General features: G+C 43.5%; 1 protein-coding gene across 1 annotated transcript in view; it reads right to left on the reverse strand.

The window, feature by feature from the left end:
• NRXN3 (neurexin 3) overlaps nucleotides 1-14775 on the reverse strand; it is a 1204733-nt gene that overhangs the window by 655066 nt on the left and 534892 nt on the right. The window contains exons 8-11 of the mRNA XM_060282978.1: nucleotides 14289-14408; nucleotides 8877-9258; nucleotides 8375-8565; nucleotides 5625-5798 (exon numbers count right to left, since the gene is read on the reverse strand). Coding sequence (XP_060138961.1) covers nucleotides 5625-5798; nucleotides 8375-8565; nucleotides 8877-9258; nucleotides 14289-14408 — 867 coding nt within the window. The remainder of the gene's footprint in view (nucleotides 1-5624; nucleotides 5799-8374; nucleotides 8566-8876; nucleotides 9259-14288; nucleotides 14409-14775) is intronic.

Raw genomic sequence — 14775 nt, forward strand, 5'->3', positions numbered from 1 at the left:
AATCTAAATTGCAAAACTGGAGTGGGTGGGTGTGTCTCCATCCTCAAAAAGGCTTCTGTGCATTTTCACAAAATCTAGTCAACATGGTTCCCTCTAAAGGTTGCTGGACTCCAACTCCCAACAGCCCCAGCCAACATGGCCAATTGCCAGGGATGAAGGAGGTGGAGCCCAACCACATCTGCAAGGCACTAAGCTGGCTGCCCCAATCTACTAAAATACCATAGCCTTGTACAGGCATTACAATTAGGGCAATGTAAATATGTGAGGAGAGACAACAGAGATATGTGGACTAGCTTTGCCTCTCCCCTCTCCCCAGCAATTGCCATTTCAGTCACCTTCCAACCTGTGAAAGAGAATTATCTGAAGGGGGGACTTTTTGTATACACAGAGACTTTGTGTGTTTTAAAACCCCTGGAAAATCATGGATCTAACATATGTAGGGAGCTTCCATGGATATGGAAAGCTCCTGCTTCAGAAAGTCACCTTGCATGAGTGGGTAGGATGAGAGCATACTGCAACACCACCATGACATACTGTATATCTTAGACAATGCAGGGTTATCAATATCAGCATCCACACTTTAGTATTGGGCACAATAATGGTGGTGTTCTGGAGAAAGTCAATGTTCTTTGTTGGGTTCTGATGATTGAGTACAAAAATGGGGGTTTGGTTTCTCATAGCTACCCTTTGTGACTCATGACTTTGTTGCTCTGAGAAGAAATCATATCTCTGGGCAGGCTGTATTTGCCGAAGTACAGTTTGTGCGTTAAAGACTGGAGGGTGGTCACAATGGAGATGGTAGTGAAGGTGGAATGCCAACAAATGATGGATGACATAAGAATGAAGTCATAAACAAGCAGTAGACATGGACACACACACACACACACACACACACACGAGTTACTCATTACAGAAAGTCTTAGTTCATTGCACTTTTTGTTCAGGATATCATCTAAAAGTGGCTTCATTCAATGCTACATTTGCTAGGGGATTATCAGCTGTTAAAACCAATGTCCATGGACTCAGTAAATTGTACTTGACCTGTCAGATCAACAGAAGAGGGCTGGATGGGTGCTTTCTTGTTTATTTTGAAGAGAAGAAAGGCCTTGTCTTCTAAGCTTTTCTTCTTCCATTTAAAGATAATATTATTCTTGCCAGTGAGAAGACTGATTCCATTCCTTCCGAGGGCCCCAACTACAAATGTCAGCACAATCCATGCAAGGTGCTCATTTCTCTATAGAGCTGTTTTCAAAAGCCACAAAGTCCTGAACTCAAAAGATCCAGGCAGTAACTGGGTGGCTGGTTCTTTCTTGAATTTTAAGATCTTGCTTTCTCTTGTGTAGCTGAAGTATTTCAAGGATGGTGGAAAACTGGTAGCTCAGTGCCTTCTTTGTAGGCAGATGGGTCCATGTTCAACCCACACCATCTCCAGGTAGGGCTGGAAATGTCCCCTTGAGAGCCACTGCCAGCCAGGGCAGGCAAAACTGAGCCAGGTGAACCAGTGGTCTGACTTGGTATAAGGAAGTATGTTCCACTGTAATTTGATTTCTAATTTCTCTGCTATTTGTCAGTATGGGGACAATTGTGCATGTTGCACATTTTGTGAATTTTTAGCTGGGCAAAAAAAAAGAAGAAGTTTATCGAGCATCTTAACTCTGAAATAGTTAACTTGAACAAGCCAAATTTGTTAGCACCAAATTTGTTTCATGCCTTCCCCAGATACATACACTGTGGCCTCTTCACAGTGTATGTTTTGCATTGACAGGAAAATCTGGTTTTCCCAGCAGACATTTAGATGTTTTTGTTTGTTTTTAAGTAGCAATATCTGACTTGTGGCTTCCAATTATGTTGCTATTTTGTGCATTATTTATTGTTCTTATCCGGCTACTTCAGACTTTCCTGTTAGCAACAGATATCGTTGCTGTCATTTCCTGCTGGTTTTCCATGTTGTTGTTTTTTTCCTTCCCCATTTCACCTGTAGTATTTTATTTTAGGAGTTGATGTTTTTATCTGGTTTTACTTATGTGAGATGTTTGGAGTCCATCTCAATGAAGAAAATCAGGTCCAGCTTTCCCCCTCTTGTTTCCAGATAAAATAGTGATTCCAGCAGCCTCTATGGCCTCAAATGAAGGGCTGCAACTCAATGGCAAAGCATCCACATCGCCTGGTCCCAGGTTCAATCTCCAAAATTTGCAGGTAGACCTGGGAAACAGACCTCATTCTGAAATCTTGCAAAATGATTGTTAGTCAGTGTAGATGCTGCTTTTATGGGTGTGTTGACTCCACTAAATCTATGGGTCAAATGGATGCTGAGTCTAACAGGTGTTGGAGTTTAATCAATGCTTGGCGTATTACGATGGACTGCCAAGCGCTGAATTTAGCAGTGTAAAAGTATAGGCCCAACCAGTTTTTCCCGTGTGGCAGGAAGCTGCCTGGGAAGAAGGTAGGCCATTAGCAGGGAACAAGGACAGGGAGATGGGCTATCAACAAAGCAAAGACTCTGAGTCAGCCAGGGAGTGGGAGAATCTTCTTCCTGAGCTCTGAAATAGTAGACACAAAAGGAGAGTAGAGGGTTTTGGGTTTTGAGGGTATGGGTAAGTGTCCACCTGCTAAATGCAGCAAGCTGGGGAGGGGGTGTTGGACCCTCCTGGAGTGTGATAATTTGATCCCCTCCCTTGTAGGTTCAGGTTGTATATATGTGTAAATAAACCATATATCATAAAGACACCACAGTCTCTGCTGTGCATCATTCAAAAAAGGAAACATGGACCTTGGGTGAGTGCGTTTGGAATCCCTGGAATCTCATACCACTTGGCTTGGACACTATGGGGCTGGATCAATTCTGCATAAGGAAGGTTCCTATGTTCCTACAATAAACTGCTGGTCAAGCAATCTTCTTTGCTATAACCACTTCTGCTAATATGGTGTGCCTGTTGCGACCAAGTCATTTTCTTATGCGGCTGAGAGTGCTCAGGTTTTTATATAGCTAATGCCAAGAATGTTATGATTTGATACAGCCTTTCTGCCTCAAATGCCACTCGTGATGATTATGTCATCCCACAGCTGAATACCTAAGGGCTGTGTGATAACCACCAGCTAAGGCTTGGATTCCTCACAGCTGGATGCAACAAAGCCCTTGGCTTTGCTAAAATACCTTAACAGGAGCATCTGAGCTGCCTGCAAAGCACTGATCAAACATTTAACGGGATAAGGAAGTAGCTGCCAAAAGCTTCTGTGTCAACTGCTGAAAAAAGGCATTGTACAATGAATTCAAATCCAAAGGACCATCCACAAATTCAGTTCATCCTTAATTCATACCTCAAAATTTTAGCTAAAGATTTAAACACAGGCAGGGCTATGCACAACATTCCTCTAAAATGTCCTTTTCCCCATAGTACTGGATCTGACAATTTATTCATTAGGTGGTGTATTTTCCTCATCTATGTTGTCACCTTCACTAGCTGTTCTCTTTATTCTTTAAGATTCGGTGTAATATTACTGAGCACAGCTTAAAAGACACAGAGAGCAATCTTATAGGGGGCCAGATCAATGGTCCATCTACTACACTATATTCACATCGGTCTTCCCCAACCTGGTGCACTCCAGGTATATTGGGCTGTACGTCCCACTGGCCCTGATCATTGGCCATGCTGGCTGAGACTGATGGAAGATGTAGTCCAAAACATCAGATTGGGGTAGGCTGATCCGTGCGGGTCCAAGGCCAAGGTCTTTTTCCCAAAGTTGCTGCTTGAAACTTTTGAATTGAACTTGTCACGGATTGAACCTGAGACTTCATATATGTAAAAACAAGAATTCCACCTCTGACCTATGAACTCTGATGCTTTGAGTTGTGCTTGTCTTTTTAAATATGGTTAACATCAATTAAAAAGAAAATTGGGCAACCAGGAGAATATCTGAAAACCTCCCGGTGCCAGAAAGTTAAGTAATCAGTCTTCCATAAAATTATATATATTTAAGAATATTAAAAGCTCATTGTGAGCAGCCAGAAATCATTCTAAGACTCTTACAGGGACACATCTCTCAAAAGGAAATGTTGTGAGCCACTAAAAGGATTGTTTAAAAAACCTAAGTGCAAAAGGGGGCCTCTTCTAAACATAGAAGCAATGTCCAGCATCATATAAATGGCCATGATGATATTTCCATCTCTTTCTCCTCCCACCAGCAGTCTCCATGTACCCTTAGGGGTCTCCCAATACTCTAGAGACTGTGAGGGGGCGGGGAGAGAAGAGAGCTATGCAAGCAGAAGTCCATTGTGTAAGTGGACTGACACCACCGGATGTCACCCAAAGAGTATTTTCTTTTTTCTGAGGACTCAGCAATAGCAGCAATGTTCTGTTTCTTTTGTTTGATACTGAAAGATTATCTCCTACTTGCCTTCTTCACAAGCCTTTGTCTGTTCAAGGACAAGTGTTTTCACAAAAACCTTATCACCCAGATTTCTCTTTCTATACCATTCTATATAAAAACACTGCACAAAAAGACACTGCCTCAAAGCAGTATGTCATTTATTCCAAAATCATATAAAATTTTAGGCTGCTGTTGGGGAACACAGTCAACCGGCCATGGGATCCACATACTCTCAGAAAGGCCAGTGGGAGATTACCCAAAACATACAGGAACAGACCAGTAAAATAATGGTGAGACATAGAAAAAGTATAATTTGGCACTGTATAGAATATGAAAGGCAACTGTGTGGAGTCCAATGCAGGGTTCAAGAACTTTTGATTACACCAGATTATAAAATCCTGGCATGCAGAGAGCTTTAAATGGGTAGGAAAAACTGAATAATCAGGGAAGTAATGTTCAAGACCTCTTTTCTTGTACTGCCTGTCATCGCTCTCTTTGACCAACTCACAGTGCAGAAGCATTTCCAGGTGTCTCCCTGTAATAGACACAATGTTTGAATTGGTCCCAGGGATGTGATGTAAAAGAGAACTTGGTCTCAAAGAGTGACGATGTCTTTGCTAAGGAGGTTATCAAAAGCTTGATGTTCAGGTGCAGATCTGGACTGTGGCATATGACTATACCCTAGCAGCTTACCTATGCAACAGGGGAGTAGGACAGCAGGAAGGTTGGGGTTCTGCAGACACACTGGTGGGAACATGGATTTGGTTTGGTTCTGCTGGTGTGCCTCCACAGTACTGACTGTGAGCCACAATATAGCACTGCCTTGAGACAGTACCACCCAGGTGAGCTGCAGCAATGCCGTGTCAGGAGGACAGCTCCACCGGCTGCTACTTCATGATGGGAAATAAAACACACCAGTTTATGTTGATGTGTGTTGTGTGATCTCAATTTCTATGTGGATTGCTTTTGTGTTGGGCACCTCCTAAATGTTTATGCGTCTTCCATTCTGGAGGGAGACACAGCGTACGAAAAAAAAGAGAGGAAAGCTACATCACAACATGGAGTGCTCGACAGTCACCTCTCATTTCTTTTGCACACCCAAGCTGGTTACAATCGTGGAAGCTGAATGCGGATGGCGATGGAGGAGGAATGTCACAACAAGCATCTATGGAGGAAATATGTGGTGGCGATGAAAAGAGCAGCATGGAGGTAGGGAGGGCTGTGTGAGAAGGAATGGCATTTTAGGTAGGCTGTACCTTCACATCCACGTTCAATCTGCCCGCTGCGGTGAAGAGCATCATTAATAAGATCTGGCAGGCGCCCGTTCAAGTCCACCGATGCCAGGCAGCCTTGAAACCCATCGCGAGATGCTACCAACTTGGGGAGGTTGGTGTACATTCCTTGAACCAGGCCAGCAATGTAAAGATCACCTGGAGGGAACCAAGCAACAGGGCAAAGGAAAAGGTTAACGCAAACAGTGGAGTTATGGGGTTGCATCCAATGTGTTCTGCTCACTCAAGGGGACTTCCTCTCACACTCCTCTCCCCACATGAACAGGTGGCTGTGGGGGAGAGGAAAGGGAAGCCTGTTTTGCGAGTGGAACAGCAGCACAGGATATAACCCACAGTGTGCCCAGCACTTAGGATGCATTCAGACGTGGGGAATATTGTGTTTGTTTTCCTGATTATAATGCTATAACAATGTCTCATTATTGAATGTTTTTTTCACACGGCAGTGCCTGTTGCTTTGTGGAACAGTGACTTTCTGACCAATACACCACCGTGTTGCACCAAATTGCTCCCAAGGATGTATCAGCTCTTCCATTAACAAGCCCTCTTGGATCCACTTGTTGAGATTTGTGGTTTCCCTGCCAAAACAGCTTTGTGTGTGAGGCCATGAGAGGCAGCCTTGTGCAGGCTCCCCAAGCACCTTTCATGACTTTGAAATGAGCACTCTGGGCATGTCAACTTCAGCACCTTTGGCCCTGGAAAGTGTTTCTTCCTAAATTCCCTAAACGAAGAGCGAAAAGATTGAGGGATTAGCTGCCCACAGAAGAACAGCCTGCTGATTTGATTTTCTTCTCGGTAGTGGCGCCTGCCCTGTGGAACGCCCTTCCATCAGACGTCAAGGCAATAAGCAACTATCTTACTTTTAAAAGACATCTGAAGGCAGCCCTTTTAGGGAAGTTTTTACTGTTTAATGCTGTATTGTGTTTTAATATTCAGTTAGGAGCCGTCCAGAGTGGCTGGGGAAACCCAGCCAGATGGGCAGGGTATAAATAAGTTGTTGTTGTTGTTGGTGGTGGTGGTTTTATATGTGTTGGAAGCCACACAGAGGGCCTGGGGCAACCCAGCCAGATGGGTAGTATGTAAACAATACAATTAGTAGTAGTAGTAGTAGTAGTAGTACAAATGACTGTCTGTTATAGAAATAGGGAGCTATTTTACTCAATGTATAAGCCTAGGAAGGAAAATGCAAAATATGAATCAATACAGCTTTCAACTTATACACAAATTTATATACACTAAATACAACTGTAACAGTTTTAGCCATATCTATATGGTTTGAATGACCCACTGGAGGACAGGACACACATTGGTGAAGGGAAAAAAACTCATGACAGACAGACTCATGAAAATCTAGTCCAGTGGAAAAGTTCTAAGGTTCTTATATTCATTCATTTTAAAAGACTGAGGATTGGATTGTGAAAACAACTCACCACATGTAAAAACTGTTCTTGAATTAGAGCATTCCAGACTGCAGATGGGAGATCACACAATCTACTGCTCTCCCATATAAAATCTGCCTTACAACTAGATTCCAGAGTAAAGGGGGTTTGCCCACCATTCTATTTCACCCGTTAGCATTTAGGAATGGAAGAATCCATTTTAAATGGATTTATACACAGAATATGGTAGTTCCAACCTGTTTGTGTTTTGTCCATACTGAACTGCCTCTTGTATCAATGAATTCAAGTTACAATAAAGGAAATTTATGTGCTGGTTACTTTAGGTAACCTGGAGTGTATATGTGTATAATGCACATGTAGTATTATACGTATAATAATGTGTACGATATATGGTAACTGTATCTTTAGGTAAAGGTAAAGGGACTCCTGACCATTAGGTCCAGTCGTGACCGACTCTGGGGTTGCGGCGCTCATCTCGCGTTATTGGCTGAGGGAGCAGGCGTACAGCTTCCAGGTCATGTGGCCAGCATGACAAAGCCGCTTCTGGCGAACCAGAGCAGCGCACGGAAATGTCGTTTACCTTCCCGCTGTAGTGGTACCTATTTATCTACTTGCATTTTGACGTGCTTTTGAACTGCTAGGTTGGCAGGAGCTGGGACCAAGCAATGGGAGCTCACCCCCATCGTGGGGATTCGAACCCGCCGACCCTTCTGATCGGCAAGCCCTAGGCTCTGTGGTTTAACCCACAGCGCCACCCGCGTCCCTGTTTGTATCTTTAGCGGAACATGAAAAACATTGCTTCTCATTTAGATAAAGAAATGAGATGAAAATTAGAAGAAGAAATCCATGTGGATAAACTAAAAAAATGATTCTTTTCAGAAAATTGCATCCCTACTAGTACTGTATGTGTAGAGCCCTGTGTGGTATGAAATTGTGTGTGTGTGTGTGTGTGTGTGTGTGTGTGTGTCTTCTTGAGGAATTTCTTCTTTGGGAATTCCAGTAGAAACTGACCTGATCTGCACCTCTTGGACCAATATGCAGATAAGGATTTAGCTGCCCTCCAAGTTTCGCAGTGCGCAAGGTTCAGATGCAGTTTTCATCTCAAAAAAAAACACCTTATCAAAATACATTGATAAGAAATGCATATGCAAAGTACTGTCCATTCCAAATAGCACCTGGCTTTTTAATGTGTGAGGTCTCTCAGGACCTACCACCTAATTTTTTACTGGAATTACCAAGGATTAAACCTGGTGCAAGTGGTGCATCATGAATACAAAGAATATATTCTACCTGATCTGGTAAGATCCAGTTACTTACCCTTAAGGTCAAGGTTTTTGGCACCATTGATAACCTGAGTAACAACCCTGGTGTCCACTTTTAGGCTGTGGGTGTTGCTGTTGTCTCGGGAGATGACTACATTGTGCCACTGGTTGTCATTCAAAGGCCGGTCACTATTGCCTTTGATGACATTAGGTCCATTCCCAAGGTCAAACACGTAGTGTATATACCTGCAAATGACACAAGTGCCTGCTCAGAAGAAAGCCCAGAATGAAAATGAATTAATGGCTAAGACACAAAAAAGATTCAAAACATCTGCAACAGTCTGCTCTAATTTTCTAACCAAAATTCCAGATGGTCTTAATGAGTTGTCCATGGTCAAAGAGCAGAATAAGAAGCTTGGTCAGGACAGGTCATATTTTATCCAACTTACCTTCCCAGGAGAAAGAAGAATATGAATTTATAGTCAGACTAGTGATGGCACAATTGCCTACATGGATTGACCAACCTACTCCCAGAGACAACGTAATATCTTACTTACCCCTTGACCAGCTCAACTGCAATGAAATCATTTCCATCACCACTGTTGAAAAGGATGAAGCCATCAGCAGAGGTTGTCTTGAACTGGAAGAAGAGGTGCATGGAGGTGTAGGCCTGCAAAGTTGCCAAGCTCAAGTAGCTGCTCTTGGTCTTGAAGGTGACAGGGTCCGCAATGATGTTGCGCAGCCCAAAGCGGGCTTTCAATTCACAGTAATCAATGTCACCATTCTTGCACAAGTCAATGTAGAGAAGGCCATTGAACATGAGGCTCTGGAGGTGGCCAATGAAGCTGGAGGGAATGACAGAGATATAACGCTTCTCTGTCATTATCCCAGTCTCAATATTGTGGAATTCCAAGCGGGTGTGGTCACCAACCATGGTACCTGAGGATCAGAAAACAGTAAATAAAGCTGAAAAAAAAATGTTCTGTGGCTAATAGGACTGGTAACATAAGGCCTGCCTCCAAGGTATTACTCTGAGTTAAGGTTTCCAGTACTAATGACTATTTTCTGCTCTTGCCTCTGTACTATGGAATGTCCTCCCCTTTTCCATACATGAAGCAGCCACCATCAGTTGCTTCAGGCATCTTGTAAAGAGATATATATTTTCTCCAGGGCTTTCCCTAACACATAAGATCAGACCTGGCTTTATGTGTTTCAACCCCCTGAATTCATGTTTAATGGGGTTTTAATGCTTCCATGTGCTCTTATATTAATGCTTCCTTAGTTTTATGATGTATTTTTGCTTTAATGATATTATTTGTTTTGTACTGTACACCACTTAAGAAATTTTAAAGAAACTATTAGATGCTTTATAAATACTTTTAATGGGGATGATATAAGTTATAATGTAGTGTGCATGTTACTGCTGCCAATGATCTTCTTTCCCTTTGTTCTTGGTGGGGGGAAAGTTTTGCAACTTTGGATGAAAGACCTGAGTACTGGGTTGCCTTTTCCACATAGACCAAACTGGGTGTGAAATAAGTCTCCCAGGGCTTGTTATAGAGATAACCTCAATGAAAGCCTGGACAAGCTTAAAAGTGCAATGGAATCTCATCAGCACTCCATATTTCTATCACCTGCTGTAACTACCAGAACCAGAAAGCCACTATTTTTAATAAGCATTAAAAAAATATCAAGGTTACAAATTAAAAAGTGTCATGTGGTGAATGCCCCAATCTATAATGTGCTCCTGCATTTACAGTAACCTCCACAAATAGACAAGAATACTCCTTCTTTAATCCTTTAGAAAGGACATGTTCTTAATGACAGCTCAGACAATTCTTGAAATTTGCATCAGAGAAATCTGTGTATGTTTTGTTGGAAAATTCCATTCCACCTTTAGTTGCAGGCATGGGGTTCTTGTGTGTCACATGTCTGTTTACATTCCAGCACTGTTTGCTGGAACAAGCGGAACTTCTGTTGTGTTGTTATTGCTTTTGCTTTTGGGACTCTCTCGCCAAGAAGACAAAGAGAGAGAGACGACATGTTTCTTTTGTTCTGATTTATGCTTAATAAATCTGCAGTGTTAGTATGCTTCCGCAAGCCTCACGCTTATTCTGTTTGCGCAGTTTGCTCTGCTGATATAGTGTGCCCTGGCTTTGAAGCCTGGGTCACTGATTTACGTTGGAGCAGAGGCCGATGGGTCTTTGCAGTGGGATGGCTGGAAGGAGACGACCCAGCTGGGGGCTAGCCAGCTGGCCTTTCGACCCTCTGCATGCTGACATGTTTTGCCATCACAATCCACTATTTATTACGAGCTGAAGCGCTACACTGTATGCTGTGGGGTGTTATCATGCTTTTTAAAATAGCATACCTTAACTCCCAATAATATATAGTAATAATATAAGCCCATGACATTGCATGGGAAGGCTAATACCTGTGTTCCACAGGAAAGTCTAGCATCACTTAGTTCCTTCCTGGTTCTTATTATTGTTGAACCAAGGTTTGGCTTAGTGTGCCATCTGATCAAGGACTGAAGGCTGAAAGTTTTTGCTCTGCTACGTGTACCTGCTTTACAGATTGGCCTCATAATGGTCTGGTTGAGTTAGCTTGATCAGTGTAGAACTTGAATGGATGGTTGGGTGTTTCTTTCTCTTTAAGGCATGTCTCCCAACTACAACTGAGAGACTGAACTCGGGACTGTAAAGGACATTTTTCAGCTGCCAAACTGTTGCTTGCTGGGCAAACACTGAGCTACTAAGAGATATGGAATGAAAGACTTTGGGGAGTCAGCAAGCAAAGGGAAGATAAGGCCTGGATTAGCAGGTGGTTGGTGGATTTTGGGAAAGTAGGGCCAGGATCATATCTCCACACAGCTCATTAGAAGAATTTGGGCCAGCCACTACAGTGCTGTTCAGGTGTTTAGTCTGAATGAATGACAGGGCAAGCAGGACAGCGTGAAGCAAGTCTCATCCCCACTGATGTCTGGCATGACTGGCATTAATCTGAGGGAATTGCTTTTTGCAGGGACAGGAACCAAGAATGATGTTATGTGCAATTGAGGCAGCCCCCTTCAAGCACAGGCCAATCACATCTTGAACCAGGGAGTGCATCATCATAAAGGGAGCAGGACATTCCTGCTGGCCCCTTCATGTGTCCAACCTGGATGCCTGAAAAGAGCTTACTTCCCAGCCTACCTTACAGGTTTGTTGAGAGTATAAAATTTAGTCCATTTTTCTCCTTGGAGGAAGGGTGCAGGGCCAGCACAGCCATTAATTAGGTGGGGTGAATTGCCTCAGGTAGCAGAAGCCCTAAGGCTGCCTGCCCTGCCACCTCCACCACTGCCCAAAGTCGTGTGAAATCTTGCACAATTTCAGTGTGATCTCACTTGGAATTGGGAGGCAGAGGCAGCAGGGTGGCACAGCCTGTTTTTGTCTCAGGAGGCAAAATAGGATGTGCAGCCCCTGGAAGGGTGGAATATGAATGAATGGTCTTCCATGTTACAGACTTCTTCATAGACCCGTCTAACATTTTGGAGTGTGCCATGCTTCACGCTGGAGTGAAGGACAGGGATCAAGAGTTCCTTGGGACTGCCTACTCCCTACAAAACTCAGCCAAACTTAAAGTAACTTATTGCTGTATAGCAGGGATGTCCAGCAGGTTGATCGTGATCTACTGGTTGATCATGGGTGGGGGGGGGGTCCTGTGGTAGATCACAGTTGATAGGGGGACCCTGACCCCCCCAAAAAAAGCTCAACAACTTTGGTCAATCTCATGGGTAGATCACTGCCAATTTTATTATAGTCTGAGTAGATTGCATTGTCTTGAAAGTTGGGCATGCCTGCTGTATAGAACCAGATCTTACAGATGCAAACAATTCAAAAAACACTTAAATAAATTGCCCTGCTTCCCAGTCTGAGGATTGTCAATTAAATTATCAAGGGCAAGGGGATGAAGAGAGGAAGGGGCGGAAGAAATGTGATGACAAAGTCATAAGAATGATAATGTGCTCAAGAGTCATCCTGCTGCTTTTCGCAAGCAGAAATAGCTTCACCCTACTGTCTGATGTTATTTTGGTTATCATTTGGTCCTGCTCAGTGATGTGGCAGGGGGTAAGGCAGAAGAAAGCAAATGGATAAAGCAGCCTCATTAACTTCAGATGGCAAATTTCCTCTCAGTTTGGCCATAGCATGTCTCTATGCTGGTCTTTAATTATTTGCTTCTACAAAAGCTCTAATTAAATTATTTCAACAGTATTCACACAAACACACTCACACAACTATACGCTTTCATTGTTAGATGCTAGAGCAGAGCCAAAATTTCACAGGATAATCCCACCCCACCCTGATAATATATATTTTTTCCCCACTCCCCTAGCAAAATATTCTCCACACTGTTCTGCAAAGGGAAACTTTCTTTCTTTCTTTCTTTCTTTCTTTCTTTGGATTTCTTACTTACCATTCACCCAGAGCAGGTCACAACAAATTTTAGGAAACCATTCTGACACTGCTTTATTACACATGCATATCTGTTTATTTATCAATATGCAGATGCCCTCCATGGCTATGTCATGTAGATGTTTATTTATATCCTCACATGCATGAATAATAAATTATATATTTCAATATGTAAGATTAATTTAAAGTGGTTTAGGATTTCACATTTGCCTTCGTGAAGCTAACAATTATGGACTCTAAATTCCATGCACACATTGCCCCCCCCCCAGCAAGCATGGCTGTGCAAGGCAGTGTGTGCCATCAAGCGGCTGTGCCTCAGAACTGCACCCTACTTAGCACTGATACTTTCCAATATAGAGGTAGAAGACTGCAGTCCTAAACATGTGCACAGGATCGTCTTATGTAAAGCCAGTAATTTATGTTTCTACTAGATATTCCCGCAAAAATTCAATACTTTGTAATAACAGAATGGCTATTTACATTCCATATTTCTCTCTCCTGCTCCATTTCACTCTATTTAAACTCTCTTCTTCACAAATTGTAAGCCTGCCACTAGGCTAATAAAATGCACACTTACAAACTTGGATTTATGCCGCTTTATGTTTCAAATCTTTTCTAGATGACAGGAAAACATCCTATGGGGCACAATCCAATAGTTACAGAATTCTGAGCCTCCTCCCTGACTTGAGAACAGATACAAAAGATAACAGGGCATGTCTGGAATGTCAGAATTGCAAATTAATTAAGAGGTGCCATAATAGGCAACCACCACTGGCTGCATTGTAACCCCTCTGACATCCCTATCAAGGAAGTATTGCAAACATAAGCACAGAAGCATGGTACCCTCTCCTGTTTTCCCCTGTTCCCACCACTGTTGTTAAATGGGATTAGTCTGAGTCTTTGCCCATGGTTCAGATGTTTACCGAGGCTGATTACCTTGTTCACCATGGTGGAGAAGTGAGCATCTCTGTCACCAAGCTAATAAAGTGTATGTGATTCAGATGTGCCATGTGCAGGGCCGGCTCTAGGCCCGCCCCTGGTGGCGCGGGGCACCAGGCCACCAGGGGCGCCACGGCGTCCGCTGAGAGGCACGGCTGAGGCTGCCCTAGGCGTGCCTCCGCTGTTCAGCGGCTTCAGGCCGCTCTCTGGAGGCGCGCGGGCCTAGGGCTGGCCCTACAACAGGCTGGGTGGCGCACTGCAGCTGCGCCCGCCCACCGCGCTGGGAAACAGGGCGGGGCGCCTGAGGGATCCGTCGCACCACGGCACCAGGGCGCCGGGCATGCTTAAGATGGCCCTGTCCATGCGCCTCTTTTCATGGAAGCTACTTGTATAATTTGGGGTTTCTTTGCTTTACATTACACTGTGAGCATAGTGTTAGGTCCAAGCTTTGTCCTAATTGTTGGGGAAACGGGTAGTATTAAAGATAAAGCTTGGCTAAAGGTGAGAAGTGACAGAACTGTTATGTAACTTAGGTCTTCTGAATCAAAACAAGAAACCCATGAATCACCAACTCACCTTCGGCAACATCATCATCCACTGTCAGCTTGAGACTCTTTCCCCGACGTACCACACGGACTGTGTGCCATTCATTGTCATTGAGTTTCTGCCCAGCATAAAGGGTCTCAGGTCCTTTACCTGGGGACAGTGGCAAGTAGAAGCAAATGTTAAGGCCACATCTGTTGCACAGTAAAAGCCTGCCTGGTTGGAAAAGTCACTGAAATCATCTTGGTGTGATGATGGTGCAAAAGCTAATTTGTTAAAAGGTGGTACAAATTACATTTGCATGCCTTGCCCACTTAAAGCTGAATGGGGATTGTTATTCCATTCTCTCTAAGATATTCCTTACCCATCTCAGCCCCACATAGTTTCAGAGGAAGACTAAGTGTTCCCTCTTACTTTACTTCACTGCAGTGCTAAAGGATCATAAAACCAGTGGATAGGTCAGTAGGAAACTGAAATGACAATGTTTCTGCTTGAGGGGAGGGGAGAAGGAACCTATTCC

This window comes from Zootoca vivipara, chromosome 1, assembly GCF_963506605.1.
Source record: "Zootoca vivipara chromosome 1, rZooViv1.1, whole genome shotgun sequence".
In the NCBI taxonomy this organism is placed as follows: Eukaryota; Metazoa; Chordata; class Lepidosauria; order Squamata; family Lacertidae; genus Zootoca; species Zootoca vivipara.